At 38.5% G+C, this 17,148-nt stretch overlaps 2 protein-coding genes across 2 annotated transcripts; both read right to left on the bottom strand.

The window, feature by feature from the left end:
* Nucleotides 1–603: 603 nt before the first annotated feature.
* LOC149238365 (uncharacterized) lies at nucleotides 604–3,269 on the bottom strand. Its single transcript, XM_089366969.1, has 3 exons — nucleotides 2,961–3,269; nucleotides 2,081–2,167; nucleotides 604–1,851 (listed from the first exon to the last, which is right to left on the bottom strand). The coding sequence occupies exons 1-3, from the start codon at nucleotides 3,009–3,011 to the stop codon at nucleotides 1,642–1,644; spliced, it is 348 nt and encodes a 115-aa protein (XP_089223095.1). The 5' UTR covers nucleotides 3,012–3,269; the 3' UTR covers nucleotides 604–1,641.
* A 6,139-nt stretch (nucleotides 3,270–9,408) lies between these two features.
* Nucleotides 9,409–12,074, bottom strand: LOC149238364 (uncharacterized). The gene is made up of 3 exons (XM_089373001.1): nucleotides 11,766–12,074; nucleotides 10,886–10,972; nucleotides 9,409–10,656 (listed from the first exon to the last, which is right to left on the bottom strand). The coding sequence occupies exons 1-3, from the start codon at nucleotides 11,814–11,816 to the stop codon at nucleotides 10,447–10,449; spliced, it is 348 nt and encodes a 115-aa protein (XP_089229127.1). The 5' UTR covers nucleotides 11,817–12,074; the 3' UTR covers nucleotides 9,409–10,446.
* Nucleotides 12,075–17,148: the final 5,074 nt, after the last annotated feature.

The following is a 17,148-nucleotide window of genomic DNA, read 5'->3' as shown; positions in this document are numbered from 1 at the left end:
CAAATTCCATTTCCCGGAATTATCTATTGAATATTTAATGCATTGCATGGAATTTTTGTTTATTAGAGACCAAAATTTCCTTTTCATGACCGTGAGCATCCACTGTAATATGTTAAGAGTTAGGAGATGGCTGTTCATTCTAATGGCGTGCAGGTATAGTACCTAAGCTCATGAATTTTAAAAGACATGTAGCAGCATGTACCTCATGGGAAAATCGTTTCTACATGTAATTGCAGGCCCTAAGAGATGGTTGTTCATTCTAATGGCGTGCAGGTATAGTACCTTTTAAGCAGAGGCGAAGGTGCATGGAGTGCCCCAATTCTGCACTGGATGGTCTGATGGACCTGAATGGCAATTTCCACTTCTGAATGGTAACTGCAACTGGATTTTCTGTGGTGGAACTACTCGCCTTAATTCCCTAATTTAGCTTCTTTGGCTGGATTTGCTTTGCCAAGCAAAAATTCACAGGTTCAAAGTTCAAACCCCAGGCGTCCGTGGAAAGACCATTTAAACTGCCACTGTTGAAGTATGTCTATTTATCGTTAGCGCACACAAACCAGGCAGAATGAAATAACCACGATGCTCTCATCTGCGAAGTCTATCTATTTATCACTAGCGCACACAAACCAGGCAGAATGAAATAACCAGAAGGATGATTGATGCTGTCCTCTGCTGATAAGTATAGCGTTTAATTTGCTTGCTCTCCTTCGGGCTTAGCGAGAAATCTTTCTGCCAGGCCGGATGACATTTGAAAGAAATCTGGATCGGATGTCATCTTCATGGAGATCTGTAATAGTGACCGAAGACAGATGTTTTGGATTGTTACAATAAAGTTGCGAGCATGCAAGCCACGTGTTATGGCTCTACCTCTGGCCTAACATCCTTTCCAATGTAGAGTCGACCATAAAATATTTGCATGCAGAATATACGACACGTGACCACTGCATTGAGACAAGTAACTCAAAATTTTATGCGCTATGAAGGTTTTCATGATGTGTTTATGTCTAACCTCAAAATTACCCTTTGGCTGTTGGTTTTGTATTTTATGTTTGAGATTTTGCATCTTTCATACTGACTTATTGCATACTTTCTGCACCTCTACACATTGTTATATCTGTGCTGAACACGGGGCCAGGCTCAACAGACATGTTTTTAACTTGCTTTTCGAGTAATCTTTTTAAGTGAGGTTTTTATTACCTGTGTACTTGAATATAGAAAAGTCAATATGGTGCTTTGTATATATTGCAAAATTGTCAGACTGCGACGCAGCTAGTCCCTGCCATAATCCTGCCATAATCCATAGTTGAACGACCAGCTTGGATGCAATGGGATGTAAGGGATTATGGCTGGTAGTGCTTCCTTTGGGGCCAATGCCTCTGCTGCTTCCTCTTGGCCCCTGCTGCTTCCTCTGGTGCGTCCTCCAGGGGACTCCAGTAAAACTAAGTCAACTGTAGCTCCAGCTGCCTCTGCCTACTCCAAGAACATACATACGCCCCCTCACGGCTACTGCGCCCCACATCCACAGCACAGCAATTGTTGCATTCGATTATCTGTCCACACAGCTATTGTGGCGTGGAGCAGTTTTTGCTCCTTGAATTCCATTCGAGTATCGGTGAGATCCGTCTGGGTGCCCGCCAAACCTCAGAAGAGCGGTCCCAGGATCATCAGAAAGAGGCCGCAGATTCTCCAATTACGCTTTTGAAGGGATTTGTCTCTCACTTGATCCTTGGTTGTAATTGTTACCGAAGAAGCACACTGAATAGTAAATGGTTTCACAGATTTCTGTATACGCTCTTTCATCTCATCTGCTGCATCTTTATCTCTAAAACCAAAGCCACGAAAACTTTCATTCTGCAAATCAATGAGTGCAACCGTTATCATAAATGAAAGCATTCCAGAGTCCAGACTAAGCATCCAAATGTTGATATCACAGATTTTACATGGAGCATTATGTGTATGTTAGAAACATTAGAAGAAAACCTTGAAAAAGCATCCAAATGTTGATATCACAGATTTTACATGGAGCATTATGTGTATGTTAGAAACATTAGAAGAAAACCTTGAAAAAGGTAGTATCTACCTCTTGGCGAATTACAAAGAATCTCTCTACAGGAACACTAATTGCATCTGGCTTGCGCACTGTATGCTCAAAAAGGACTTGACCATCCTACAGTCATTCTCAAATTTTAAGTCAGAATCATTTAGGAAATAAGTATTTGCAATTAAATGCTGACGAACCATAAGCCTCAAGATTTTGTTTTATATGGACAACGTACTTTCAAATAAAAGAGATTCTACAGCACAGCAAGACTGTGAGTGATTCCAAAAGTGGCCAGACACCTGTTTTATCTTTAGGATGTAAGAGATTAAAAAAGGCATAGCCTATAACATTTAGGTCTATAACATATTTAGCTCCATGGAAGGCAAAGATAGAGGACATGCCAGAAACTGAACCAGCAGAAAGTTTTGTAGAACATAATATTAGAGAGTAAAAATAAGGCTAATAGTACTGGCGACATGAAAATTAATGGACCACAAACACAAAGTTGCAATTGCGAATCAAGATAACAAAACTTAAGAATTAGATAATAAAAAGAAGATTTACGAAACCAAGATATTAGAAACCATCAACAGGAACAATGTAGCACTTTGAGCGAACCTGGTCACTAGGGGCAAACTCTAATTTTGTAAAGCATTATCCAGAGGAATGGAAAGGCTTCCTATGCTGCTAGAATTAGAAAATATCAAAATCCCAGTATGATGCAAATTTCCACATAGTCAGTGTCTACTGGCTCTGTAGATATACTTCTCAGAAGTGCAAAATGGCAGAAATAACTCATAAAAATGGCTAATGAAAAGAAGCACCTAGAGAGCACAGTCAAGGAATGCGAGCAAAACAAGAAAACTAGTACACTAGTTTTAGAACCAAATCAGATATTTGATCTCGAATTAAAACTCACAAGCAAATCATTGAGTTGAAAATGAAGTACAGCGCCACCGAGTGGTTTCATGTGAAGTTCCCCCACAGTTCGAGCTGCCTCGAACAAGGCCACTGGACACCTTGCCTGTGTAGAGTCCAACAATCATAAGTCAATTTCCCTCAGCAAGTTTCACCTTTGATATTTCAGTTTCTACATATATAAAAATTAATTACTACATTCAGTTTCCTGCATAATGAAGAACTTCAAGCAATGGCAAGGTGTCTTCTAACAAGGTTTTTATTTTTCAGAGGACCAGGCAGGAAGTCGCATGCATTGTGTTTGATATTGGTCACATTTAAAATCAAGATTGGAGACCGAGAGCAAAATTGGGTTTACAAAAGAAATTTCGAGGTCTTAAAACAAAGGTATAATGGGGGGAGAGTTATATATGGAAGAAGTGTTATATATGGAGGGCAGAAGAGGGGATGAGTTATATGAAATTAAATGGCACAGTTATGACTATCGGGCTGTAACAGAGGGGGCATTATATATTCAATGTATGGTGAGGTGGAGCGTTATACCAGTCAACACAATAATGAATTGCATTAACAACCACAGAAAACACATGTATTAAAAACAAAATTAATACACGATGGCAACACAGTAATATGCTAACGCATGTATATATTAAAAATGAAGTTAAAAAGCCACAATTATTAAACAATGTAATGGGAGCAACCGGTATGGTGGTTTCTGAGTACGTTCTTAGAGTGAAGTAAATTTTATTTAATTATCTTTTTGGATTTTATATCATTTTTTTTTATCGTATTCTCGCATACTCCTTTATAGTGCCCATGTTCTTTTCCTCGTCATGATGTTAAATAAAATATTTCGTAAAACTGATACACCTGTTTTACAAAAAAGCCTCAACACAGCCACGTATCTCAAATGGCTTCTTCGGGATCTGGGGTGCATGCATACCAAATGTCCAGGTTGGGAGGCCCGTTGCCGGTCCTGAAAATGCTATAGTTCCAGATCCAATTCCAGGCATATATCCAGTAGCTTACAACACCTTAATGCAGTTTCAGGTTGAGATAATGCCAAAGTAATTTACATTTGCTTGGTTGAATGTAGGGTTTTCTCGCAGATTTCTTCCATTCATCAATGGATGACATCGAGGCAGGGCAATAGTGGCCACGAAAACCAAGGTATCCTCCCTGCTCTGGCTCACAGAGGTAAAGTTTTGGGATTGTGCAGAAAAGTTTAGAATTAACAGGTTTTAATATGCTCTTGCGGTGATTATGGCGACACCGAAACGTTAAACAACAACCCAGATTGTAAAATTTTTCTTTGTTAATTTTTACTTATGTCTAAAATGATTCTTCTCGTTAACTAACTTGTTTTCTGGTTCGATGTCTGACGAGTGATACTTTTTCCTGTTGACACTTAGTGTTCTTTGTGCTATTTTCCTCTGTTCCTCACAGCTGTGGCTATGTATGAATTATTATGATGAAATCCCTTAATATAGCTTGGGTCTAAACTCAGTCGTGTTAACTTCACGGGCTCTTGCAGATTAGATGCGTCGCTCCTCCTTTCGGTGGAAGCTATACTTTGCAGCAGAGCAAAGCAAATCTCGAATAATTCAAGACATATGATGATTTCCAAACTTGGGGATAATATAGTTTTGTATTAGGTAAACTAATCCGAACAGCAACATTAAAATGGGGGAGAAAAAGTGCATTTTGGTAATTTATAGTATACGGAGTAATTGTCCTGTACTAATTTCGCTTGTTTGGCCAAAGTAACTGTTGTAGATTTTTGTTTTAAAATTGAAATTTGAAGATATAAAGTTTAGTTGTTTCAGATTTTTGTTTATTTATCAGAGTGTGATGAGCATCACTTTTGGTACGAATCCAGGCGGTAAAATTATGAGAGATAGCAGAGGATCAGCCTGCGCTTTCATAATATTGTTTGTGTTGAGTGGAAGCAATTTCATTGCAGTTCAATGTTTGAACAAGCCATTCAACGTGTCCTATGATCACCAGCGAAGGAGTAAGTTCCAGCAATGGCGTTCATCTGAAGGAGTAAGTTCCAGCAATGGCGTTCGCTCAGATCCTTGCAAAGAACAACGTAAACCCCTCTGGAAGCACAACTGACAATAATGTCTTTAAATTACAACCCAAGACATTGAGATTTTTTAGCAAAGAACAGGGAGGTGGCTATGATGAAAGTGGCAATCAGGAATATGATAACACACTGCTTGAAGAACTGCCAATAAATGAAACTTTGACTGTTTTGTCCACAGCAGCAAGAAATTTTTTAAGAAACAAACATACATGCGCCACACCAGCTTATTTCTTGGGGCTTTTTCATTTCATCAGGGCTTTTTCATTTCATCACAGAAAGCTGAAATAGAGACATTCTAATATATGTGCTGACTCAGAGAAGGCATCCCTGGTGACTAAATGCGGAAGAAAGCACCAAATAGCTTCCGGAAGCAGCAAATACGTAGACTGATTTTATTTCAAACTCAAATTGTATACTAAAATTATATTCATTAAGTGGAAAAATTTGAAAAGCGTTTTACAAGTGGCTCCAACCAGAACTGGGATCAGCATCCTCAGCCTTAGAGTTGCACAAACCTCTAAGCACTCTTACTCTTTATCTTCCACTGTTTGGGAGATAGAAGGAAGGAAACTGGGATGACCTGGGAAATGTGGTATTACAGTGATTACTGTCACCAAAAACTAAAAAGAGACTTAAACAAGAATGCTAAGTTTTATTCATATGCTATAATTTTCAAGGCTATTTGAGCTCCTAATATTTTTGCACACAGTATGAGCACTCGGCTATGCTCTGAGACTCTGAGATTTGCAGATTTAAATATAAAACAAATTTAGCTGAGTTCTGTAAATCTTAGACACAAACCATAAAAATTATACACAAAGGATCCTTAAATCAGAAGTCAAACCACAGCAGTTATGACACTAGAATATGACATAACACACACCACTCAGCAGATTAGCAAACCACTCAAATAGATAAAGAAACAAGAGCCGGATTGTCTTTTCATAGCGCCCAAGCCAATATTTCCTTCGAAATTTAGAGATGACAGAACAAACAAAGACGAAGAGAAGCCCCATATAGCAAACCCAATTCAGAGAACTAGTCTATTGTCTGTCTTGGACACTAGCTCTAGCTCATGGAAAACCCCCAGCTTTAGCCCAGAAACTCCAATGCCAGGGTGTGCACGAAGCAAAAGGTTAAGAGCCCCTGCTTCTGTAAACTGAAAGCATCATAAAGTTAACGATTGATTGCGTAGGCATTTTGTTGAAGGAATCTTCATAAATGTATGGTTTTAGAGATTAACTTTCCTTCATGCAATAGTCAATGTTTACCAAAAGACACAAGTATGAATTAAGATCGCTGTCTCAAAAGAGTGAGTCAATGTACAAGCTCTGTGAATCAAACAACAGAAGTTGAATATTTTCCAGTTAGGAAGGAGCAATCGTTGTTACTCTTTATTGCCTAGATTACACCTCGGAGAGTGCATTCTAAAGCTCTAATCCCGAAATTCAGAGGTTTTTAAAATCCTCGGAGGTCAGTTATTGTATGAGACAAGGACTAATGCTTATAAAATTAGAAGTCTAAAATTCATAATCTGGGCAGTTTACTAAAGGCATTAACATCTGATAGCTCCTTAAGTCAGTACAAGAACATATTAGCTTCTAGTGGCATGGGAGCAAGAGAGGAGACACTCCCCATCAAGTCTCCAGTCTATTACGCACTACAAAGTAGCACAGTCCACCTCAAGGAGAGGTGAAATTCTCAATCCAATCCATTTTCAATTAATGATAAAGACAACGACTAACCATCAAGAAAATGTTCAGTTTATCAACTTGCATTTTACATGGACAGCAACATGTGTTCTAGCAGCAAGGTTGTCAAGAATGCCAGATACTGGTTGGACGGAGCTAGTCAAAACCAGGCCCATCACTATTGAAATCGTGTGCTTGGATACACTACTGTGCTACCTATTCAGTTATGCCACACTTGCACCAAATGATGCTACTGCTAAGAAATTTTATAAAAATAGCTTTCAGCTAAAATGAAAACTGGCATCTTTCAGAACTTACAGGCCAAAAAAGTGTAAATTAATCTGTTCCTATTCTCTGAGACAACTCGACCTGTGCAGTCACATTGAAGTCTAGTTTTGATCTCTATGGTTTCCTGAGGCACTTCAACGTCTTGGAGGGTATATCTGAGACTACATTTGATCATATTTGCACCATATAAACTCTGTTGCTACCTAAGGACTTAAAGGAGAAACTCATGGGCTATTCTAAAGTTTCTCTTTGCAGTTCAAACCATTGACCAAGACTGATTAGAGGGTGTTTACTTTAAGGTTTCTAGACATCTTTTGTATCTTAGATCTGATCTACAATATTCGAACAGAAGCAACTATCCGAACTATTCCTGAAGTATGTTCCAACGTTTATCACTTTCACCCAAGGTTGTTCCTTGAGTTGATGATTATCTTGAAGTCTCCTGAGGCTTGCTTCAGGGCTTAATTCAAGTACAAAATCACTGGATCAAATTATGTGTCTTGATACAGATCTGAAACCTCTTTTGAGATGACAGAACAAACAAAGACGAAGAGAAGCCCCATATAGCAAACCCAATTCAGAGAACTAGTCTATTGTCTGTCTTGGACACTAGCTCTAGCTCATGGAAAACCCCCAGCTTTAGCCCAGAAACTCCAATGCCAGGGTGTGCATAATATGGATTCCAAACATTCATGAACTGAATTTAAATGACGCAACTAATCACAGAACAAACAAGAGACATTCAAACAATTATGGTGAAAATACTAAATAGTACAGGATTTTAAGTGCTAAGGATTTCAAATTTTCAATAGGAGAAACTCTGTGCGTCTCCATGTAGGAATGTACCAGAAGATGCTTGGTACATAGGTTCAAGTGCCACCAGTCACATAGCACATAACAGAGAGTAGTTTCCCATCAACATCCAAGATGCAAAAAAATCGAAAAGTACATGGAATACATTGCAGTCCTTACATAAGACTTCCAGTGCAAACAGAGTCCCGTATTTGGCTTATAAATTACAAAACTTAATGATGGGCAAAGGTGATCAAGTCACAAAACCCGTGACAAAATTTAATGATTTGAAACATTCATAGATTCCACGCACTGATGACTGATAACATTGCAAAGTAGGTTTTCAATTACAGTGGTACTCAATAGTTTGTGTCACTCTGTTGGAGTGTCTTATAATACCTAAATTTATCATCTAAAATTGAAGAGTTGGCCATTGACGAAGTTGGAGAATTAGTTTTTCAGCATGAGCAAAGAAAATAAGTATAACAATAGAAAACTTCAGAGACCAAAATTTCCTTTTCATGACCGTGAGCATCCACTGTAATATGTTAAGAGTTAGGAGATGGCTGTTCATTCTAATGGCGTGCAGGTACAGTACCTGATCTCATCTCGGCTGTCTCGTCGGCCATCTCTGAGACTGTCTCGGCTGTGGCGGGCTTTGTCTTACACGACTCTTTCTCTGTTCACATGTAGCAAATCAATTCAGAACCTTTTTCGATTAATTCTTATCAGGTAATTATTCCTTGATAACACACATAACCTCTCTTTTACATTTTCTGATCTGGCCCCTTTTCATATAGTATACTCATTACTGTAGTTTATTTTTTATACATGTATTTGCATCATTTTTTTTAAAACTATTTGTATCGTCATACTCAAGCTAAGTGAGGTTCGAATTCTATTTATTTATCTCCTTTAACAGGTTGGAGGTTTTCATCTTTTTGACTAATACTGTTGCATGAATGAAATTACTTCTCTCTGATGACCAAATTCCATTTCCCGGAATTATCTATTGAATATTTAATGCATTGCATGGAATTTTTGTTTATTAGAGACCAAAATTTCCTTTTCATGACCGTGAGCATCCACTGTAATATGTTAAGAGTTAGGAGATGGCTGTTCATTCTAATGGCGTGCAGGTATAGTACCTAAGCTCATGAATTTTAAAAGACATGTAGCAGCATGTACCTCATGGGAAAATCGTTTCTACATGTAATTGCAGGCCCTAAGAGATGGTTGTTCATTCTAATGGCGTGCAGGTATAGTACCTTTTAAGCAGAGGCGAAGGTGCATGGAGTGCCCCAATTCTGCACTGGATGGTCTGATGGACCTGAATGGCAATTTCCACTTCTGAATGGTAACTGCAACTGGATTTTCTGTGGTGGAACTACTCGCCTTAATTCCCTAATTTAGCTTCTTTGGCTGGATTTGCTTTGCCAAGCAAAAATTCACAGGTTCAAAGTTCAAACCCCAGGCGTCCGTGGAAAGACCATTTAAACTGCCACTGTTGAAGTATGTCTATTTATCGTTAGCGCACACAAACCAGGCAGAATGAAATAACCACGATGCTCTCATCTGCGAAGTCTATCTATTTATCACTAGCGCACACAAACCAGGCAGAATGAAATAACCAGAAGGATGATTGATGCTGTCCTCTGCTGATAAGTATAGCGTTTAATTTGCTTGCTCTCCTTCGGGCTTAGCGAGAAATCTTTCTGCCAGGCCGGATGACATTTGAAAGAAATCTGGATCGGATGTCATCTTCATGGAGATCTGTAATAGTGACCGAAGACAGATGTTTTGGATTGTTACAATAAAGTTGCGAGCATGCAAGCCACGTGTTATGGCTCTACCTCTGGCCTAACATCCTTTCCAATGTAGAGTCGACCATAAAATATTTGCATGCAGAATATACGACACGTGACCACTGCATTGAGACAAGTAACTCAAAATTTTATGCGCTATGAAGGTTTTCATGATGTGTTTATGTCTAACCTCAAAATTACCCTTTGGCTGTTGGTTTTGTATTTTATGTTTGAGATTTTGCATCTTTCATACTGACTTATTGCATACTTTCTGCACCTCTACACATTGTTATATCTGTGCTGAACACGGGGCCAGGCTCAACAGACATGTTTTTAACTTGCTTTTCGAGTAATCTTTTTAAGTGAGGTTTTTATTACCTGTGTACTTGAATATAGAAAAGTCAATATGGTGCTTTGTATATATTGCAAAATTGTCAGACTGCGACGCAGCTAGTCCCTGCCATAATCCTGCCATAATCCATAGTTGAACGACCAGCTTGGATGCAATGGGATGTAAGGGATTATGGCTGGTAGTGCTTCCTTTGGGGCCAATGCCTCTGCTGCTTCCTCTTGGCCCCTGCTGCTTCCTCTGGTGCGTCCTCCAGGGGACTCCAGTAAAACTAAGTCAACTGTAGCTCCAGCTGCCTCTGCCTACTCCAAGAACATACATACGCCCCCTCACGGCTACTGCGCCCCACATCCACAGCACAGCAATTGTTGCATTCGATTATCTGTCCACACAGCTATTGTGGCGTGGAGCAGTTTTTGCTCCTTGAATTCCATTCGAGTATCGGTGAGATCCGTCTGGGTGCCCGCCAAACCTCAGAAGAGCGGTCCCAGGATCATCAGAAAGAGGCCGCAGATTCTCCAATTACGCTTTTGAAGGGATTTGTCTCTCACTTGATCCTTGGTTGTAATTGTTACCGAAGAAGCACACTGAATAGTAAATGGTTTCACAGATTTCTGTATACGCTCTTTCATCTCATCTGCTGCATCTTTATCTCTAAAACCAAAGCCACGAAAACTTTCATTCTGCAAATCAATGAGTGCAACCGTTATCATAAATGAAAGCATTCCAGAGTCCAGACTAAGCATCCAAATGTTGATATCACAGATTTTACATGGAGCATTATGTGTATGTTAGAAACATTAGAAGAAAACCTTGAAAAAGCATCCAAATGTTGATATCACAGATTTTACATGGAGCATTATGTGTATGTTAGAAACATTAGAAGAAAACCTTGAAAAAGGTAGTATCTACCTCTTGGCGAATTACAAAGAATCTCTCTACAGGAACACTAATTGCATCTGGCTTGCGCACTGTATGCTCAAAAAGGACTTGACCATCCTACAGTCATTCTCAAATTTTAAGTCAGAATCATTTAGGAAATAAGTATTTGCAATTAAATGCTGACGAACCATAAGCCTCAAGATTTTGTTTTATATGGACAACGTACTTTCAAATAAAAGAGATTCTACAGCACAGCAAGACTGTGAGTGATTCCAAAAGTGGCCAGACACCTGTTTTATCTTTAGGATGTAAGAGATTAAAAAAGGCATAGCCTATAACATTTAGGTCTATAACATATTTAGCTCCATGGAAGGCAAAGATAGAGGACATGCCAGAAACTGAACCAGCAGAAAGTTTTGTAGAACATAATATTAGAGAGTAAAAATAAGGCTAATAGTACTGGCGACATGAAAATTAATGGACCACAAACACAAAGTTGCAATTGCGAATCAAGATAACAAAACTTAAGAATTAGATAATAAAAAGAAGATTTACGAAACCAAGATATTAGAAACCATCAACAGGAACAATGTAGCACTTTGAGCGAACCTGGTCACTAGGGGCAAACTCTAATTTTGTAAAGCATTATCCAGAGGAATGGAAAGGCTTCCTATGCTGCTAGAATTAGAAAATATCAAAATCCCAGTATGATGCAAATTTCCACATAGTCAGTGTCTACTGGCTCTGTAGATATACTTCTCAGAAGTGCAAAATGGCAGAAATAACTCATAAAAATGGCTAATGAAAAGAAGCACCTAGAGAGCACAGTCAAGGAATGCGAGCAAAACAAGAAAACTAGTACACTAGTTTTAGAACCAAATCAGATATTTGATCTCGAATTAAAACTCACAAGCAAATCATTGAGTTGAAAATGAAGTACAGCGCCACCGAGTGGTTTCATGTGAAGTTCCCCCACAGTTCGAGCTGCCTCGAACAAGGCCACTGGACACCTTGCCTGTGTAGAGTCCAACAATCATAAGTCAATTTCCCTCAGCAAGTTTCACCTTTGATATTTCAGTTTCTACATATATAAAAATTAATTACTACATTCAGTTTCCTGCATAATGAAGAACTTCAAGCAATGGCAAGGTGTCTTCTAACAAGGTTTTTATTTTTCAGAGGACCAGGCAGGAAGTCGCATGCATTGTGTTTGATATTGGTCACATTTAAAATCAAGATTGGAGACCGAGAGCAAAATTGGGTTTACAAAAGAAATTTCGAGGTCTTAAAACAAAGGTATAATGGGGGGAGAGTTATATATGGAAGAAGTGTTATATATGGAGGGCAGAAGAGGGGATGAGTTATATGAAATTAAATGGCACAGTTATGACTATCGGGCTGTAACAGAGGGGGCATTATATATTCAATGTATGGTGAGGTGGAGCGTTATACCAGTCAACACAATAATGAATTGCATTAACAACCACAGAAAACACATGTATTAAAAACAAAATTAATACACGATGGCAACACAGTAATATGCTAACGCATGTATATATTAAAAATGAAGTTAAAAAGCCACAATTATTAAACAATGTAATGGGAGCAACCGGTATGGTGGTTTCTGAGTACGTTCTTAGAGTGAAGTAAATTTTATTTAATTATCTTTTTGGATTTTATATCATTTTTTTTTATCGTATTCTCGCATACTCCTTTATAGTGCCCATGTTCTTTTCCTCGTCATGATGTTAAATAAAATATTTCGTAAAACTGATACACCTGTTTTACAAAAAAGCCTCAACACAGCCACGTATCTCAAATGGCTTCTTCGGGATCTGGGGTGCATGCATACCAAATGTCCAGGTTGGGAGGCCCGTTGCCGGTCCTGAAAATGTTATACTTCCAGATCCAATTCTAGGCATATATCCAGTAGCTTACAACACCTTAATGCAGTTTCAGGTTGAGATAATGCCAAATTAATTTACATTTGCTTGGTTGAATGTAGGGTTTTCTCGCAGATTTCTTCGATTCATCAATGGATGACATCGAGGCAGGGCAATAGTGGCCACAAAAACCAAGGTATCCTCCCTGCTCTGGCTCACAGAGGTAAAGTTTTGGGATTGTGCAGAAAATTTTAGAATTAACAGGTTTTAATATGCTCTTGCGGTGATTATGGCGACACCGAAACGTTAAACAACAACCCAGATTGTAAAATTTTTCTTTGTTAATTTTTACTTATGTCTAAAATGATTCTTCTCGTTAACTAGTTTTCTGGTTCGATGTCTGACGAGTGATACTTTTTCCTGTTGACACTTAGTGTTCTTTGTGCTATTTTCCTCTGTTCCTCACAGCTGTGGCTATGTATGAATTATTATGATGAAATCGCTTAATATAGCTTGGGTCTAAACTCAGTCATGTTAACTTCACGGGCTCTTGCAGATTAGATGCGTCGCTCCTCCTTTCGGTGGACGCTATACTTTGCAGCAGAGCAAAGCAAATCTCGAATAATTCAAGACATATGATGATTTCCAAACTTGGGGATAATATAGTTTTGTATTAGGTAAACTAATCCGAACAGCAACATTAAAATGGGGGAGAAAAAGTGCATTTTGGTAATTTATAGTATACGGAGTAATTGTCCTGTACTAATTTCGCTTGTTTGGCCAAAGTAACTGTTGTAGATTTTTGTTTTAAAATTGAAATTTGAAGATATAAAGTTTAGTTGTTTCAGATTTTTGTTTATTTATCAGAGTGTGATGAGCATCACTTTTGGTACGAATCCAGGCGGTAAAATTATGAGAGAAAGCAGAGGATCAGCCTGCGCTTTCATAATATTGTTTGTGTTGAGTGGAAGCAATTTCATTGCAGTTCAATGTTTGAACAAGCCATTCAACGTGTCCTATGATCACCAGCGAAGGAGTAAGTTCCAGCAATGGCGTTCATCTGAAGGAGTAAGTTCCAGCAATGGCGTTCGCTCAGATCCTTGCAAAGAACAACGTAAACCCCTCTGGAAGCACAACTGACAATAATGTCTTTAAATTACAACCCAAGACATTGAGATTTTTTAGCAAAGAACAGGGAGGTGGCTATGATGAAAGTGGCAATCAGGAATATGATAACACACTGCTTGAAGAACTGCCAATAAATGAAACTTTGACTGTTTTGTCCACAGCAGCAAGAAATTTTTTAAGAAACAAACATACATGCGCCACACCAGCTTATTTCTTGGGGCTTTTTCATTTCATCAGGGCTTTTTCATTTCATCACAGAAAGCTGAAATAGAGACATTCTAATATATGTGCTGACTCAGAGAAGGCATCCCTGGTGACTAAATGCGGAAGAAAGCACCAAATAGCTTCCGGAAGCAGCAAATACGTAGACTGATTTTATTTCAAACTCAAATTGTATACTAAAATTATATTCATTAAGTGGAAAAATTTGAAAAGCGTTTTACAAGTGGCTCCAACCAGAACTGGGATCAGCATCCTCAGCCTTAGAGTTGCACAAACCTCTAAGCACTCTTACTCTTTATCTTCCACTGTTTGGGAGATAGAAGAAAGGAAACTGGGATGACCTGGGAAATGTGGTATTACAGTGATTACTGTCACCAAAAACTAAAAAGAGACTTGAACAAGAATGCTAAGTTTTATTCATATGCTATAATTTTCAAGGCTATTTGAGCTCCTAATATTTTTGCACACAGTATGAGCACTCGGCTATGCTCTGAGCACTCGGCTATGCTCTGAGACTCTGAGATTTGCAGATTTAAATATAAAACAAATTTAGCTGAGTTCTGTAAATCTTAGACACAAACCATAAAAATTATACACAAAGGATCCTTAAATCAGAAGTCAAACCACAGCAGTTATGACACTAGAATATGACATAACACACACCACTCAGCAGATTAGCAAACCACTCAAATAGATAAAGAAACAAGAGCCGGATTGTCTTTTCATAGCGCCCAAGCCAATATTTCCTTCGAAATTTAGAGATGACAAAACAAACAAAGACGAAGAGAAGCCCCATATAGCAAACCCAATTCAGAGAACTAGTCTATTGTCTGTCTTGGACACTAGCTCTAGCTCATGGAAAACCCCCAGCTTTAGCCCAGAAACTCCAATGCCAGGGTGTGCACGAAGCAAAAGGTTAAGAGCCCCTGCTTCTGTAAACTGAAAGCATCATAAAGTTAACGATTGATTGCGTAGGCATTTTGTTGAAGGAATCTTCATAAATGTATGGTTTTAGAGATTAACTTTCCTTCATGCAATAGTCAATGTTTACCAAAAGACACAAGTATGAATTAAGATCGCTGTCTCAAAAGAGTGAGTCAATGTACAAGCTCTGTGAATCAAACAACAGAAGTTGAATATTTTCCAGTTAGGAAGGAGCAATCGTTGTTACTCTTTATTGCCTAGATTACACCTCGGAGAGTGCATTCTAAAGCTCTAATCCCGAAATTCAGAGGTTTTTAAAATCCTCGGAGGTCAGTTATTGTATGAGACAAGGACTAATGCTTATAAAATTAGAAGTCTAAAATTCATAATCTGGGCAGTTTACTAAAGGCATTAACATCTGATAGCTCCTTAAGTCAGTACAAGAACATATTAGCTTCTAGTGGCATGGGAGCAAGAGAGGAGACACTCCCCATCAAGTCTCCAGTCTATTACGCACTACAAAGTAGCACAGTCCACCTCAAGGAGAGGTGAAATTCTCAATCCAATCCATTTTCAATTAATGATAAAGACAACGACTAACCATCAAGAAAATGTTCAGTTTATCAACTTGCATTTTACATGGACAGCAACATGTGTTCTAGCAGCAAGGTTGTCAAGAATGCCAGATACTGGTTGGACGGAGCTAGTCAAAACCAGGCCCATCACTATTGAAATCGTGTGCTTGGATACACTACTGTGCTACCTATTCAGTTATGCCACACTTGCACCAAATGATGCTACTGCTAAGAAATTTTATAAAAATAGCTTTCAGCTAAAATGAAAACTGGCATCTTTCAGAACTTACAGGCCAAAAAAGTGTAAATTAATCTGTTCCTATTCTCTGAGACAACTCGACCTGTGCAGTCACATTGAAGTCTAGTTTTGATCTCTATGGTTTCCTGAGGCACTTCAACGTCTTGGAGGGTATATCTGAGACTACATTTGATCATATTTGCACCATATAAACTCTGTTGCTACCTAAGGACTTAAAGGAGAAACTCATGGGCTATTCTAAAGTTTCTCTTTGCAGTTCAAACCATTGACCAAGACTGATTAGAGGGTGTTTACTTTAAGGTTTCTAGACATCTTTTGTATCTTAGATCTGATCTACAATATTCGAACAGAAGCAACTATCCGAACTATTCCTGAAGTATGTTCCAACGTTTATCACTTTCACCCAAGGTTGTTCCTTGAGTTGATGATTATCTTGAAGTCTCCTGAGGCTTGCTTCAGGGCTTAATTCAAGTACAAAATCACTGGATCAAATTATGTGTCTTGATACAGATCTGAAACCTCTTTTGAGATGACAGAACAAACAAAGACGAAGAGAAGCCCCATATAGCAAACCCAATTCAGAGAACTAGTCTATTGTCTGTCTTGGACACTAGCTCTAGCTCATGGAAAACCCCCAGCTTTAGCCCAGAAACTCCAATGCCAGGGTGTGCATAATATGGATTCCAAACATTCATGAACTGAATTTAAATGACGCAACTAATCACAGAACAAACAAGAGACATTCAAACAATTATGGTGAAAATACTAAATAGTACAGGATTTTAAGTGCTAAGGATTTCAAATTTTCAATAGGAGAAACTCTGTGCGTCTCCATGTAGGAATGTACCAGAAGATGCTTGGTACATAGGTTCAAGTGCCACCAGTCACATAGCACATAACAGAGAGTAGTTTCCCATCAACATCCAAGATGCAAAAAAATCGAAAAGTACATGGAATACATTGCAGTCCTTACATAAGACTTCCAGTGCAAACAGAGTCCCGTATTTGGCTTATAAATTACAAAACTTAATGATGGGCAAAGGTGATCAAGTCACAAAACCCGTGACAAAATTTAATGATTTGAAACATTCATAGATTCCACGCACTGATGACTGATAACATTGCAAAGTAGGTTTTCAATTACAGTGGTACTCAATAGTTTGTGTCACTCTGTTGGAGTGTCTTATAATACCTAAATTTATCATCTAAAATTGAAGAGTTGGCCATTGACGAAGTTGGAGAATTAGTTTTTCAGCATGAGCAAAGAAAATAAGTATAACAATAGAAAACTTCAGAGACCAA

Source organism: Pinus tabuliformis, chromosome 8, assembly GCF_031772625.1.
Source record: "Pinus tabuliformis cultivar Carrire ecotype Pingquan chromosome 8, CPIR1, whole genome shotgun sequence".
Taxonomy (NCBI): Eukaryota; Viridiplantae; Streptophyta; class Pinopsida; order Pinales; family Pinaceae; genus Pinus; species Pinus tabuliformis.
The sequence above is the reverse complement of the archived record's forward strand: the minus strand, read 5'-3'. Positions and strand labels throughout refer to the sequence as shown.

What these genes read in the sequence shown, in the direction of transcription:
- LOC149238365 (XM_089366969.1), bottom strand. Translation starts at nt 3,011, where the DNA reads ATGAAACCACTCGGTGGCGCTGTACTTCATTTTCAACTCAATGATTTG. An exon ending in TTCAACTCAATGATTTGCTT is followed by an intron (nt 2,168 to 2,960) that starts GTGAGTTTTAAT and finishes GAATGACTGTAG; the next exon opens with GATGGTCAAGTCCTTTTTGA. An exon ending in TCTTTGTAATTCGCCAAGAG is followed by an intron (nt 1,852 to 2,080) that starts GTAGATACTACC and finishes ATTGATTTGCAG; the next exon opens with AATGAAAGTTTTCGTGGCTT.
- LOC149238364 (XM_089373001.1), bottom strand. Translation starts at nt 11,816, where the DNA reads ATGAAACCACTCGGTGGCGCTGTACTTCATTTTCAACTCAATGATTTG. An exon ending in TTCAACTCAATGATTTGCTT is followed by an intron (nt 10,973 to 11,765) that starts GTGAGTTTTAAT and finishes GAATGACTGTAG; the next exon opens with GATGGTCAAGTCCTTTTTGA. An exon ending in TCTTTGTAATTCGCCAAGAG is followed by an intron (nt 10,657 to 10,885) that starts GTAGATACTACC and finishes ATTGATTTGCAG; the next exon opens with AATGAAAGTTTTCGTGGCTT.